Source organism: Dermochelys coriacea, chromosome 8 (assembly GCF_009764565.3).
Source record: "Dermochelys coriacea isolate rDerCor1 chromosome 8, rDerCor1.pri.v4, whole genome shotgun sequence".
NCBI classification, from domain to species: domain Eukaryota; kingdom Metazoa; phylum Chordata; order Testudines; family Dermochelyidae; genus Dermochelys; species Dermochelys coriacea.
This window is the reverse complement of record NC_050075.1, coordinates 23,597,307-23,612,880: the sequence shown is the minus strand read 5'-3', so window position 1 is coordinate 23,612,880 and position 15,574 is coordinate 23,597,307. Positions and strand designations below refer to the sequence as shown.

Below are 15,574 nucleotides of genomic sequence, written 5' to 3'. Positions count from 1 at the left end.
TTACAGTTGGTATGGGTACTTCCACCTTTTCATGTTCTCTGTATGTATAAATATCTTCTTACTATATGTTCCATTCTATGCATCTGATGAAGTGAGCTGTAGCCCACGAAAGCTTATGCTCAAACAAATGTGTTAGTCTCTAAGGTGCCACAAAGACTCCTGTTCTTTTTGCTGTTCAGACTAACAGGGCTGCTCCTCTGAAACCTGTCATTAGAGAATTAGTGTCATTGTTCTTATAGCATGTGTGTGTATGCAGCAGAGGTGAGTAAGAGAACATGAGACTCCACACCTAAAGTAAGGTTTGTAGAGCTATTGAGTTGCACTGTCTGGTTAACGATGATGTCAGTGATTAATGATGGCAATGTAATAACTTATTTCACTTTTAGGCTTGGGACTAATCTTCTGCCATCAATTTGCCTAAATCATTTTAGAATTGATAACAGAGTTTCAGTCCCCAGGATAAGATCTTCCTCTCCTGCCAATGTGCTAAGAATCAAGTGTGGCTTTTTTTCCCTGGGTCAAGCTAAGCTAATCTATCTCCCTACAAACACTCCTTGCACAGACAGACAGACTGCATCAGGCCAACTCTCAACCATTTACCCATTAATCAGTCAAGGTCTGAACCTTTTAGACTAGTCTGTAAAGGAGAAACAGAGAGAGGAAAGGCGGGTGGGGGCAATCCCAAGCATCAAGAGCTTTTCAGCCATATGTGTGTAAAAATTCTCTTTCCATATCACGTGACACAAGGAAGAGGCTCAAACCCATTACACAATAATAAAAATATGCCTTTAGCAAAGTTGAGCCAAAACCTGAAGCTGCTGCAGGAAGCTGGGAATAGCATTGAAAGGAATAAACATTTTAAAACGCCGTTTGAGGACTTGAATTTTCAAGCTACCCTCAGAAAGGAAGTTGTCTGCAGAAATAACTGGGATTCAGGCTAAACTGTGTGACAATGATTTGCAATGAAACGTCTGCTTAAGGTTCAGTAGATTTTCCAGTGCAGGGTCAAGAAAGAAAGAGATTAATCCTGACGAGATTAGTCCTGGTAAGTAGAATTTCCCTTTTTTTTTTTTTTTTTAACCTTAACTTTGAAACACTGGCTAAATAAGGTCTAAATTACTGAGCACTCAGGTTTCCAAGTTACGCAAAGGAATCCTTAATGGCAACAGTCTTAAATTAAAAGAAATATTACAGTGTGAAAATGCTTATAGAGTTTTCTGGGCTCAGCCAGCCCAGGGAAGTTTTTCTCTGTTCTTTAACTGGTGACTTGTATAATAAGGTTTTCTACACAACGCTACTGAGGGATTGGCACAGGCATCAGCTGGTTGCTTAATGGCAGGGACAGTAATGCAACCCAAAGCGTAAGAGATATTGTTCTCCTTTTTTTGAAGCGTAATGTTATCAGCATTTTGCCTAACAACAGACAATGGGCCAAATTTAGACCTGATGTAAATCTATTGACTTTCACTGAGCTACACAAGTGATTAAATGCATCCATTTAAAACATGCCACCTGTAGTTATTAATAGCACACCTTGTTTAAATCAAATAATTGTTTTAGTTTTGTGTGGACAAGTGCTTTGCTGCTATCATTAGGGTGATACTTTATTATAATACCAGTAATGAGAATTATAATAGAAGGGAAATCTGTCATTTTAAGAACATTAGGACCTTTCGAATTATATTGCAAGAATCTGGGGTGAGGAGATGTCTAAATATTTATGGGAAACATTGGAATGCAAGGATTTAGCTAATCTTTTTAATTTGCAAATTGGTGTTAGAAAACACTGTAATATCATAAGGCAGCAGGGAGGAAATATAATTCAGGCAACATCAGTTAATAGACTGCATGGTCAAAGCTTACAGTCCCTATTCAGGCAATATAGAACACCATATATTTTTAGCCTTATTTGTCAATTACTGTGTGGTGAAGGTTCCCTCTCACTCATCCCCTTCAAACACCCCACACCTCCAACTTGTACTTTTTAGCTTCCTTGAAGGAAATATACAATTGAGTCAGGTCATCTGTCACCACACAACCACTTTCCTACTTGGATAAGCCGCTCTAGGATTTTTACTCTGACTTTACATTTCCAAGGCAGCTGAAATGCAATAAAGAATATATGGAACTATGGAACATGGAATATATGGAACATGATAACAAAAAGGATGTTCTTCCAACCATTCATCCGTGGCGTCCTGGCCAAAACTTTTCCTTGCCTGGATTCTCTTTTCACGTCCTATTTTTTATTTTAATTTATATTTGTCATATCGGATTCCCTAACAGTGTGCCCCACAACAAAAAGCAGGAATACCTGAGTTCTGATATTCCATAGTCTTAGGCAAGTCACTTCTCATTTTCCTCCAGAAAAATCAGTGTATTAATATGACATTACTAAACTGAAGGGGTAATGGGAGGATTATTATTATTAACTACCGGTATTATGGGAACAGCTGGGAGCCACAGTCACAGACCAGGACCCATTTGTGCTAGGTGCTGGGTAAACACAGAACAAAAGACAGTCCCTGCCCTGAAGAGCTTACAATAATTAGTTGATGTTTGTCAAACACTATGAAAGTGCCAGGTATTTTTGCACAAGGGATATATTTTTGATCAAACATTCAACAACACCCTGAATATAAAAAAATTCTCATTGAATGTTATTCAAACTGTAATATCTCCACTGAAATCTTGCAATATGCCTAACTTTTTCTTTCTGACCTTTGCTACTGGGACCATTGCCTGTAGTTTGGAGAGGCCAGGGACATATGCTGATCTGGTTCCAATATGCTTTTTGAAGCTGAGAGAGAGAGAGAATTGGAATCCCTCAATGGGCATCTAGGTTTTCTTCTTAAACTTAACAAGATAGTGATTGGCTTGTGTCCTGAAGCATGAGGTATTATATCCCTTCCAAAAGTTCTGTTTTTCTTTCCTAATTACTACTATAAAGAATATCTTGTTGCAATGAGTTCCATAGGATAATTAAGCATTTATCAGTTTTAAATGGGCTGCCTATCATCCACTGTGCCCTTATTCTAAGATTATGACAAAGTAAACCAAAGTGTTCAATTTACTTTCTCTATGCCATTTTGTTATTTTGTACAACTCCATATTGTTCTCTTTTATTCATCTCTTCTATAAACCAAACAGCCCTCCCTTTTCAGTCTTTCTTCATAAGGAATTTTATTCATGCCTCTATTTCTGTTGCCGGTCTCGGAATTAGAGCTGGGTGGAAATTTTTCAACAAAACTGAAACTTTTCACAGAAAGTTCTCGGGTCTATTCAGCAAGATACCTGCCCCATCTGAGCAAAAGCATAGTGGTTAGGGCATCTGAGATGTGAAAGACTCAGGGCTTGGCTACGCTTGTGAGTTAGAGCACATTAAAGCAGCCTCGGGCACCCTACCTCATGACACGTCCACACTGGCAAGGCACATAGAGCACTCTGATTCCGTGGCTAGAGTGCTCCTGGTCCTCCACCTTGGCGAGTGGAATAACGTTTTGTGCACCCCCGCTGGAGCACCGCAGCACCAGTATGGATGCCCTGGTCTGTTAGTGCACACTGATCGGCCTCCAGAAGTGTCCCACAATGCCTGTTTTAGCCACTCTGGTCATCACTTTGAACTCTACTGCCCTGCCCTCAGGTGACCAACCATCAGACCTGCCCTTTAAATTCTCTGGGAATTTTGAAAATCCCCTTCCTGTTTGCTCAGCCAGGCATGGAGTGCTCTCAGCGCATCTTTCCAGGTGACCATGCCTCCACGCGCCAGGTGATCCCCAGTATGGAGCAATGGCGAGGTGCAGGACCTCAGCAGTGTTTTGGGGGAGGAAGCTGTCCAGTCCAAACTGTGCTGCAGCCATAGGAATTGCAATACCTTCAGGCAGATACCAAGGGACATGATGGAAAGGGGCCATGACTGGGACCTTCTGCAGTGCAGGGTTAAAGTGAAGGAGCTGTGGAATGCCTACTGCAAAGCCTGCAAGGCAAACAGCCACTGTGGGGCTGCCCCCCGACCTGCTGTTTCTACAAAGAGCTGGACACAATACTTGGGGCCCACCCCACCTCCCCTCCGAGTACCACCCTGGACACTTCAGAGCCCAGTTCAACAAGGCAGGAGGAGGAGGAGGAAAGCAAGACCGAGAGTGCTGAGGAGGAGAGAGATACACTGGCATCCCTAGATGCATGCAGCCAGGAACTGCTCTCAAGTCAGGAGGAAGGTAGCCAGTCGCAGCGGCCGGTGCTTGGGGAAGGACAAACACCAGAGGAGGTTCCCGGTAAGCGGCTTTTATTTTGGAAAGGAAGTCATTCGGTGTGGGCTCTTGGGGTGAGGAGGGTTAGGGCTGCATGCATGCCTAGATGCGGAATAGGGCGTTGATATGCTCTCTCACATCGCAGTAAATCAGCCTCAGTGATCTCTTCAAAGGTCTCATCCAGAACTTGGGCAATGCGCTTGCGCAGGTTTCTTGGGAGAGCCACTGTGTTCCTTGTCCCAGACAGGCTAACATATCAGCACCCCGTGCTGTGAGGGGTGGGGGGGACTATTGCTGTACACAGGCAAGCTGAATATGGGCCAGGGCAGAAGCCGCATTGGAGTAGAAGACCCTCCCTTGCTTCCCAGGTCACCCTCAGCAGTGAGATATCTTCCAGGATGAACTTCTATGGAAAATGTGGGGACAGTGTTCAGTAGAAGGGCCCCCTGCTGCTGTTGGCTCTCTGCAAGGCACAGAAACCCAGAGGACCGTACAGCCGTGAAACAATAGTTCATGCTTGACCCTGTGCTTACTCACCATTTTGGGGCTCCCATGGGTTGTGTGCGCTTGCTTTGGGATGGGCAAATTATGCTATTGTGTAGACTGTGCTTGCCCTTATGTACAGGGGAGTCCTGTCTCTGTCTGGTGTGAACAATGCTGCCTCTGTTAAGTGTTACATTTTGCCTTTACAGATGCAACCTTGAGATCTCAGCCGTCCGTGTTATCAACTTCAATGAATTAGGAAGAGGCCACGTAAAAGCAAAGATGACATGCTCCATGAAGTCATGCAGCAGTCCCTTATCAAGAATCTAAAATTGCAGGAACGGAGGGAGAGTGAAAGGAGGATCTGCCAGCAGAATGAGGAGCACCAGCACAAAAGCACAGAGCTCTGGCAGCAAAGCACAGAGTGGCCGATAAGCATCCTGGAGCGCCAAGCGAACTCAATCCAAGTGCTTGTAGCCATGCAGGCATAGCACTACTGTGCCCGACTCCCCCTGCAGCCCTAGTCCCAAAACTCTTTCCCTTGTGCCCCCATGTCACCTCCAACCCACTATCCCCAACATCCGGGTTCTTATCACCACCTGCTGCCTCCAACACCTGTAGCTTCACCACCCAGCCCTGAAAACTACGACCCTTAGCCACTGCACTCAACCCCCATCACCATGCAGTATAGCAATCCTGAAGTGCAGCACTCATTCCACAGCCCTCTAGCCAGGAAGGCTGAATATAATAATAGGACATATGCAAATCTTTGATCGTACCGTTCCCCACCCCACCCCCTTGCCCTTTCTGTTTCCCAAGCAGTTGTTTCTTTGCAATAAATGAATTTTATTTTCAATAAATGTTTTTTTTGGATTTGAAAACATTCTTTATTATTGCATAGAGTAAAAGATACCTTAGCCCGTGAAAGCAACAGGCACTGCAAGTCAGCGTAGCAAACACAGATTCCTACTAACATTGGAACCATTCCTGTGCAGGGCACCAAACATTACTGGTGGCTTTCAGCCTCAAATTGCTCCCTCAAGGCATCCCTAATCTTTGCAGCCCCGCGCTGGGCCCCTCTAATAGCCCTGCTCTCTGGCTGTTCAAATGCAGCCTCCAGGTGTTGAACCTCCAAGTTCCATGCTTGAGTGAATCTTTCACCCTTTCCTTCACAAATGTTATGGAGGGTACAGCACACGGATATAACCGCGGGAATGCTGTCATCGGCCAGGTCGAGCTTCCCATACAGAGAGTGCCAGCAGCCTTTTAAATGGCCAAAAAAACACTTCACAGTCATTCTGCACCAGCTCAGTCCATTGTTGAACGGCTCCTTGCTGCTGTCAAGGCTCCCTGTGTAGGGTTTCATGAGCCACGGCATTAAAGGTAAGCGGAGTCTCCAAGGATCACAATGGGCATTTTGACTTCCCCTACGGTGATCTTCTGATCTGGGAAAAAAGTCCCAGCTTGCAGCTTCCTGAAAAGGCCAGTGTTCTGAAAGATGTGTGCGTCATGCACCTTTCCAGGCCAGCCTGCGTTAATGTCAATGAAATGCCCACAGTGATCCACAAGTGCCTGGAGAACCATAGAGAAATACCCCTTCCGATTAACATACTCGGAGGCTAGGTGGGCTGGTACCAGAATTGGAATGTGTGTGCCATCTATCACCCCTCACAGTTAGGAAAACCCATTTGTGCAAAGCCAGCCACAATGTCATGCATGTTACCCAGAGTCACGGCTCTTCTGAGCAGGATGCGATTAATGGCCCTGCAAACTTGCATCAACAATTCCAACAGTCGATTTTCCCACTCCAAACTGGTTAGCAACCAATCGGTAGCTGTCTGGAGTTGCCAGCTTCCAGATTGCAATAGCCACCCACTTCTCCACCCCCAGAACAGCTCTCAATCTCATGTCCTTGCGCTGAAATGTGGGGGCGAGCTCATCACACAGTCCCATGAAAGTAGCTTTCCTCATCTGAAATTTCTGCGGCCACTGCTAGTCATCCCAGACTTACATGACAATGTGATCCCACCACTCGGTGCTCATTTCCCAAGCCCAAAAGCGGTGTTCCACGGTGGTGAGCATGTCCGTGAATGCCACAAGCAATCTCGTGTTGTATGCGTTACTTGAGTTGATATCATAGTTGGAGTCCTCACCGTCAGTTTGGATCTTAAGGAGTAACTTGACTGCCAAACGTGACGTGCTGGCGAGAGTTGTCAGCATACTCCTCAGCAGTTTGGGCTCCATTCCTGCAGAACGAAAGGGAAGACAGAGCGCGCAGTACAAAAAACTGTTGAAAGATGGCACCAAGTGTGGACGGAAGCACAGGGATTGCTGGGATGCAAACAGATGCATCATGGGGCATTGGGACAGGACCCAGAATGCCCCGCAACCCCTGGCCCCTTCCCACAAGCCACAGCGCGAGAAGTGGAAGAGGTGATCTGTGGGATAGTTGTCCATAATGCACAGCTCCCAATGCCGCTGCAAGTGCCGCAAATGTGGCTACACCAGTGCGCTTGTTCCTGTGAGTGTGGACTGCAATGCTTTCCCTACTGCACTATCTGAGGGCTGGTTTAACTCAAAGCGCTCTACATCTGCAAATGTAGCCATGCCCTCAGGTTCTGCATCAGGCAGAGCAGAGACTTGAATTTGGCTCTCCCACAGGCCGGGTGAGTTCCCTAACGACTCAGCTGTTTGGGAGGGTTTCTCTCTCTCAGGTTTTGGGTTTGTCCCAAAATAGGTTGGTAACATTTTTTAAATCTCAGACTTTTGCAAGATAGGAAAACCATTTAACTGCCCAGCTCTGCTCAGAATGCCCTCTAATTCTATTAAGCCCTATTTGTGATGGGTGAACAGAACTGAACACAAAATTTCAGGGTATACTAGTAGTATTATAATTCTTCACTGCATTCCTTAGGTATCCTACTATTCTATTTGCCTTTTTTATTATTATTGTTGTTGCTGGACACTGAGCAAAGGTCTTTATTCATCTGCCCACGGTGATACCTGTTCTGTGGTTTCGATCTCCAACGCTATCTGACACCTTTCACCAGCTGTAAATTAACTTAAATATGTATAAAGCAAGAGAGAACACAGGAATGAGATGATCAAAATAGCTCAGGAACTGAACCCTTTCTCGAGATCTGTTTTATGTCTCTTGCTCCTCTGCATGTTCTTAATTATGTATATTGAAAAAGTGTGCAGCACTCGATACAATGTTAATTTGTAGCATATTTTTCCAATGGATTTGAAATAAGAAGTTACGTGGCTCTTGGAGGACATAGTACTACATATTCCATTCCCTTCAGAGAGTGTGTGCAGGGAAGGATGTTAGATGTGTGTTTTGCACAATACTTTTAATAATAATCTCAGTTTCTAATATATGGGCTAATTAGAACATTTGTAACCTGATCCAAAGCCCCCATCGATGAAGTGAGCTGTAGCTCATGAAAGCTTATGCTCAAATAAATTTGTTAGTCTCTAAGGTGCCACAAGTACTCCTTTTCTTTTTGCGAATACAGATCAACACGGCTGCTACTCTGAAACCTGACATTTAAGTCAATGAGAATCTCTCTCTTTACTTCAATAGGCTTCGGATATAGGCCCCAGAGACTGCTGTGTTCTTATGGACTAGAAATGCCTGATAACAGAGTTCATACTGTCACAATTAATGCTCTACCTTGTATCTGTGTTCATTTAACTACACTTGCTTTGCCTACTACAGATATGCAGAGAAGCGTGATAGAGAACTGTCTGGAAGCTAGTTAGATTGAACAAAAACTCATCTTATATTAAGTTAGTAGAACATAAACATCTGATAAGAAAAATCCAAGTGGGATGATTGATAAATCTTATTTTATACATATTTAGAAAGAGGGGTATCTGTCACAGCTAAGGAAGGAAGCTCTTTGATAAGGGAAGGGGCCATGTTCTTATGTGTACCTCTCTCTTTGTCCATTAATTAAACATACTAAACCTTTTAACTTGGCAGATACAAGAAATACCATAGTTCAGGAATATTAAAGTGATGTCTTTGTGAATCCTACCCAATGAAATTAAAAAGATATTTAGGCACCTAACTGCCTTCAATTTTTAGGCACCTCCTGATTTCAATAGGAGTTAGACACCACCTTTTGTGACTTGGCTTCTCTGCTGTCAATAATCTGCAATGATAAAGATGAGATAACTAGAGATTTGTATGGGGCAGAGGTAAATTGGCATCTAAAATGAGGTACCATGGATTCTGAAGGCCTGTGATGTAGCTCCCAGTCACTACAGATGGCACTCTTGTAAACACCATGCTGAATGTAGGTAGTTTGTCCCCAGTTCTCCATCTGGGACATTCAACCTACTCTTAGCATAGAAGGAGACAATAAGTATGCAGTGAAATGACATTTTCTAAAGTTTCTGAATAAGGGATTGTCAAACTCCTCTCCTCTATAGAGATTTAAACATACAACTATGCTGGAAATTTTGTGGAGGTTTACATGCTTCCGCAAATCCCACCCGCACATATATATTAATTCAGCTTCCACCTTTTTTAACGTAAATAATGTTACTGAGGGAGATAGAAGCACAATGAAGGAGTCAGTCCTACATGATGCTCAATGCCCTCATTCTGCACCTCACAGGATCAGACCCCTAATTCACATATTGTCATAAGTGTCTCTAAATTATATCATTAGGTCCCTCTTCTGTCACCCTCACTCACAGTATGTTGCTCCTCACTCCATGAGAGTTATCACTGAATAGGTGTAAAGGGTATCAGAATCTGGAATACTCTGAAACCAGATTAAGTATATCAGTAAGTAGTCTCTTCTGTGATTATATATAAATCAGTTTATTTTACATGCTAATGGGCTAACTTCCATGAAACACCATGGAAGTGAATGGGATTACAGAGGTGTAACTAAGAGCAGAATTTGCCTCAATGTAACAGTCAGGGAGAGGGAGGAACTACAACAGGAAACAAACACAACAAGATTTGGATTTAGTTAATTGTACACATTTCCAGTGAGGCTTGAGCTAGAATTCTTAATCAAGCAACACGGAGGCACAAAAACCAGAGGGAGGGAAAATGAGTTGACTTGGTGTGAGGTTAGGAAAACATCAGGGGATGAGAATACAGTATAAAGGAGGCAAAGCAAGATGGGGGATCCTGGAGGGGGAAGCGAAGAGGCAGAGAAGAAAGTACTGAAGAATGTCAGTGATCTCCTGCCAGCTCTGACGGCTGTGAGGAGATAACAGCTGCAGCCTATATTCAGAGTTAGAGAGACTCTGATGTGTGTTATTAGGCTGTAGAGTGTGCTGCTTACTGTGGACTGGAATTGATGGAGACATGATAAAGAATCAGAAGGGCAGACAGACATCTTTGCTCAGCAAGTCTAAGAGTGAAGAGAGGTGGATGTTGGATTTGTAGCCCTTGGGCAAAAGCAAGTTTAAAAAAAAAAAATCTTAGCTGAGATTTTGGCAAACTGGGAAATAAATGGATCTGAAAAACAGCTCTCTCGTGAAAGTAGGTAGAGTTCTCAACCACACTTGACAAGTGCTGCTAACAGTTCAGGAATCACTTGGAGTATTCAGGAGCTACCGCTTTAGATCCCTGAGTAATGAGAAACATGGGAGTCCAGCAGTAAGGATTCTAGCTCTGTTAATATGCAGCAAATCACTCCCTGCACCTCACCACCATTACTTCTACTCTGCATTTCACAGCTTTCAGGGATCAAGAGTAAAAAGAAGAAATAGCAAAGAAAGAAGGAGATATAATGATACGGGTTGGGGAAAGAGGGGTCTGAGGAAACAAAGGCCCTTTTTGTTATCCTCAAACCTGCTTTCCCATCCCTTTGCTTCTCCCCTCTTTGTTTCTGGTAACCAGACTGGCAAACCCCAATTTGGGGATGATCTTAGAGTATATAAGGTTCAGCTGCCCAGTCCATTTCAATGCAGAGGTCATAAGAGAACAAGAGATAGGGGTTAAGCCAGGGATATTCTCTGCAAGGGGAAGAGGAAAGTGGATGTGTAGGTAAGGATGAAAACGTGACTGTTCAATACAGAGGATCCCAGATTCAAATGGGGTGGTTCACTTGACTCCTCCAGCCACCAAAACAATACAACTAGCCCCAATTTTTGAAGGGGAACCTGAAACACGCCCTCTCCTCCTCCCCCCATCCCAAGGTAGAGTAGGGATACTTTTGTGTGTATACTGGCCTGCCATGGTACATGTCAGTAAATCCCTTTGTTTCATTATGACAGGTTTCACCATGATTTCTGTGGTTCTGCTCATCTGGACCGTGCCCTGTGTAGCTAATCAGCTTCTCAGTGGCTTTGTTAAAGGAGAATTTCAGAAAGGTTCCCACCAGCTCATATGCAACATGCCAGGGCCACAGGGCCCTCCTGGCCCCCCTGGAGCACCAGGGTCTCCAGGAACAATTGGGCGAATGGGGTTTCCAGGAAAGGATGGAAAAGATGGTGAGGACGGGGAGAAAGGAGAGCATGGAGAGGAAGGTAAGAGGGAACTGCCTCTTAGAGATTTGTTAACACTTCAGATTATCCTGGTGAAGAATAGAGGTTCAGAAAACACAGGGAGATCCAAGCAGCTGCTCCCAAACATAGGTGCTGAGCATATAGTGGGGGTGCTGAGAGCCATTGAACCAAACTGTAAACCTTCTATATGATGGAAACCACTTCAAGCGATGGGGTGCTGTCGCACCCCCAGCAGCCCTAGTTCCAGCACGTATGCTCCCAAACCCATACGTGCGCCATTGTCCCAGTTCTGGGTTTCATCTGAAGTTTCTCACCTGTCATGCAACTGTCTTGTCTAGTAGTTCCAGCCCTGCTCCCAGCTCAGTCTCACATCTAGCAGCCCCCAGAAATGGGACCCAGGACTGACACGAATTCGGTACTATCTTTCTGTACTCAGAGACAGGGTAATTCAGGGATACCTGCCTAAAGCAATCAAACCTGATCACAATGAAGGTGGAAGCAATTCTATGTTACATACAGATGATCTGATTCCGCAGGTTCCGAGAAAATCAAATGGAGGTACAGATAAAACTGTGACTGAATTAAGTGAGGCACCCTGTTCCAAACAGGTCATATTAAACAGGTGGAATTTTATTTCACACTAATTAATTCTCAGTAATTTAGATCCATGATTCTTTTCTTTCATGCCTACCTAGAAAGTTCTCGGTGACATCTCTTATTGCTGACCCTTCTCAAAGTGAGATTTTGCTATGTTATCTCATAGCTTGTTATTACTCTAACATAGCCAAGTGGCTGCAAGAGCATTTCATTTTTGTAAAGTCTTCTCTTCATGAGACAGCATGTTTAGTGGTTGGAGAGGAAGGATGGGCCAGTGTTTAAAGAGCTCGCGTGGGACTAGGACTATATTCATTTCCCTGCTCTGCCAGACTTCCTCTGTGACCTTGGGCAAATCACCTAGCCTTGTTCTGCCTCAGTTCCCCATCTGTAAAATGGGGATAATAGGAGTGCCCTGCCTCACAGGTGTGCTGTGAGGATCAATACATTTGATTGCAAGGTACTCAGATATTATGGTAATGAAGGCCAGATTCTTCTCTCTCACTGTCACCTTCCTGACTTCCTTTTGCTTCTTACACCCACATCGTGAATCCTGTCTTAAATTAGGCTCTGCTCTCTCACATTATCTGTGCAGCGGGACCCTTCTTATAGAATCATAGAAATGCAAGGCTGGACGGGACCTCAAAAAGTCATCAAGTCCAGCCCCCCTACGCTGTGGCAGGACCATCCCTGATAATGGTTTGTCCAACCTGTTTTTAAAAACCTCTAATGATGGGGATTCTGCAGCCTCCCTTAGAAGCCTATTCCAGAGCTTAACTACCTTGAGAGTTAGAAAGTAACCCTGAGAGGTCATCTAGTCCTGCACTGAGGCAGGACCAAGTATACCTAGACCATCCCTGACAGGTGTTTGGAGGTTTACATCCTGTTTCTTTGAACAAATATCTATGGCACAGAAACTTTCATCACAGTCAGGATTAGCTGGCAGTTTCAGCAGAGATGCCAAGGGCAGATGGACACGTGAAGTGAACTCTCTTCCTACTCCTACAGGTGGTCCCTGCAATTGAGGATCGAGGCACCAAGAGAGGATGGTGTGGGGGGAAGCTTGCACTATTTCTAACTGTGTTGTCCATGGATAAATGGAGGAAGTCACTTTCTAACATTGTCAGGCTCACTCTGCACCCTTCCAGCAGCACTCATTTACATGTGTTGCAAAATGCAAGCAAGACAGGGGTTCTTTTGTTATAATGTACATTATGAATGTTTGTGTTAGAAAAGACAACACGATTGACATCTCAGTACCCATCCAGCCCCAGGTATTGTTTCATTAAAATCGCCTGTAGATGGGGATCCTGGCTGGTTTCTTCCCATGTGATAATTTCATGTTGTAATGATAACCCCACCCTCACACCTGATCACATTTTTCACTAAAAACCTCACTGAAGGCAATTTGTCTTCTAGGTCCCCAAGGCAGAACCGGAAACCCAGGCAAACCAGGACCAAAGGGGAAAGCAGGCGCCATAGGCAAAGCAGGTCCACGAGGTCCAAAGGGCATTAAGGGGAATCATGGGAAAAACGGAGTGCAAGGAAAGAAAGGACCCAAAGGGAAAAAGGGTGATACTGGGATGCCAGGACCATGCAGCTGTGACACCAAAAAGGCCAAATCTGCCTTTTCCGTCGCAGTCACCAAAAGCTACCCGAGAGAGAGGCTGCCTATCAAATTTGACAAGATCCTTATGAATGAAGGAGAGCACTACAATGCTTCCAGTGGGAAATTTATATGCAGCATTCCTGGTATTTACTACTTCACTTATGACATCACTTTGGCCAATAAACACTTGGCCATTGGGTTGGTCCATAACGGGCAATACCGAATAAAGACTTTTGATGCCAATACTGGTAACCATGATGTGGCCTCTGGATCAACCATTATTGCCCTGAAGCAGGACGATGAGGTGTGGTTGCAGATCTTCTACTCGGAACAAAACGGGCTCTTTTATGATCCCTACTGGACAGACAGTTTATTTACTGGCTTTCTTATATATGCGGACCAGGATTATCTCAATGAAATATAAGAGGAGACTGTCAAAAAATAGGAAGCGAGTTTGGGAGCTTATACAAGCAAAGTACAGCTTTAAGTGCATATGTGTGAGATAATCATAAGACTCTACATTCTTAGAGCTGTAACGTTGAATTGGCTAGTTGGAAGTCTCCCATAACATTAAAGCATTGTATTTTAATGTCATTTAAGTTTTAGCACAAGCTCTTTAGTTGCTGTGCTTTCCTAGAACCTTTACTAAGAGATAAAGGGAAGATACTCAGTATATAGTTTACTTGGAGGTGGGGAGCAATTATCACTTGGTTGATATCAGGTGTTTCCCACCAGGATTGTCCTTTTATTGGGTTTGTACAGCCCGTAGCATAATGGGCTCTGAGGTGCTATAGTAATACAAATAGAGTTAGGATCAGTCAGACCACTTTAAAGTACCCTTAATGATTGGGGGTTTTTTTGTTTGTTTTTTTTTGTTTTTTACAGTCCTTGGAGTTGTCTGTTATATTTTCCTCTACCAAGCATATACGCTGTGGTCAGATTACTATAACTTTAAAACCAATGCAGAATCTATATTTTTATTTTTTTTAAATTACAAAAAATGAGTCAAAACATCTATTTTCTGCAGCCTCGTATTGGAAACACTGTTACTATTATAGACAATATCTATCCCCCTGCAGAAAGGATCTTCATTAATGCAAAGTCAAAGTTCAGTAACCACTAAAGAGTCAGGCAGTTCTCTGTTAAGATTCTAACAGCAGCTTTGTAAGTGCATTATTAATGGGCAAAGCAGTCTGGCCAAAATAGAATTGGTACAAAGACCTCATCTTAGCCCCTTCGTAGTCAATGGTACAGCTTCCTATAAAATGCTGGCTGCTCTCCACTCCCATTCAATGAGTATTAATGGCACTCAATAGCTTTCAGAATGCATCCAATATTCACAAAAATCAGATTTTGAGAGAGACCTGAACTGGAATCCTGGATCTGATTCCACACAAGTTTTGGAAAAGTTGGTATCTGGATCTGGACCCAAGTGTCACATCTCAGGACTGCATGGGCCAAATGGCCCATTGAGATTCTGATCCAAATCTGGCATTTGGGCTCATGCCTCAAGATGAGGACAAACTTTTATTCCCATGAACTGTTGTGTGAACTTCTCTCCCTAGCTTTTGCTGTGAAGGATCTGTGTGCTGCTGCTAAGGCTCTTTTCTAGGGCTTTAATGCATACACACATATCCAATTCCTAAGTATGGTGACCCACGGCTACAAGATATTGTTTTCAGCGTACCAAGGTAAAACATTACTGATGCTCTGGAATCAGCCACATTCAGCTTTGTATTGGTGATAAAAAGGTCAAGAGTTATAAACAGATTTTTTTTTTAGCATTCTTCCTTTATCTGTAAGCATATCAGCTGCTGCTAACAGAGGTATGGTTCTCCAATGTTAGAGGGACTGTAATAGAGTCCAAAGCAATCCTGCTATAAAGCTGCGGCAATCTGACTGAGCCCCAGAAATGTCTATTACAAACTCCCCTTTGTAAAACACTCCTAACACAGATATCTATCTTGACAGCCAAATAAGAGAAACCCTTCACCTTTTTCCCATTAAAGGTTGGCCAAATTATTTTCTCAGATATGTACTCATGTCTCCCCAGTCATTTCTTTAGTCTCCTTTATTCTATCACTTTAGATGAAAATTCACATGAAGTTCCAGTTCTTTTAATTCACATGCATTGAAAGGAAATCCCACAAGGCTGGAA

At 43.7% G+C, this 15,574-nt stretch overlaps 1 protein-coding gene across 2 annotated transcripts; it reads left to right on the top strand.

Moving 5' to 3' along the window:
* Nucleotides 1-655: 655 nt before the first annotated feature.
* Nucleotides 656-14,262, top strand: C1QTNF2 (C1q and TNF related 2). 2 transcript variants are annotated; one of them, XM_043490565.1, is made up of 4 exons: nt 656-1,045; nt 8,455-8,525; nt 10,983-11,234; nt 13,227-14,256. In XM_043490565.1, exons 3-4 carry the CDS (start codon nt 10,991-10,993, stop codon nt 13,838-13,840), a joined length of 858 nt encoding a protein of 285 aa, XP_043346500.1. In that variant the 5' UTR covers nt 656-1,045; nt 8,455-8,525; nt 10,983-10,990; the 3' UTR covers nt 13,841-14,256. The 2 variants fall into 2 exon arrangements, with proteins under 2 accessions (XP_043346500.1, XP_038269680.1); XM_038413752.2 differs by lacking the exon at nt 8,455-8,525 and having other exon boundaries at nt 657-1,045; nt 13,227-14,262.
* Nucleotides 14,263-15,574: the final 1,312 nt, after the last annotated feature.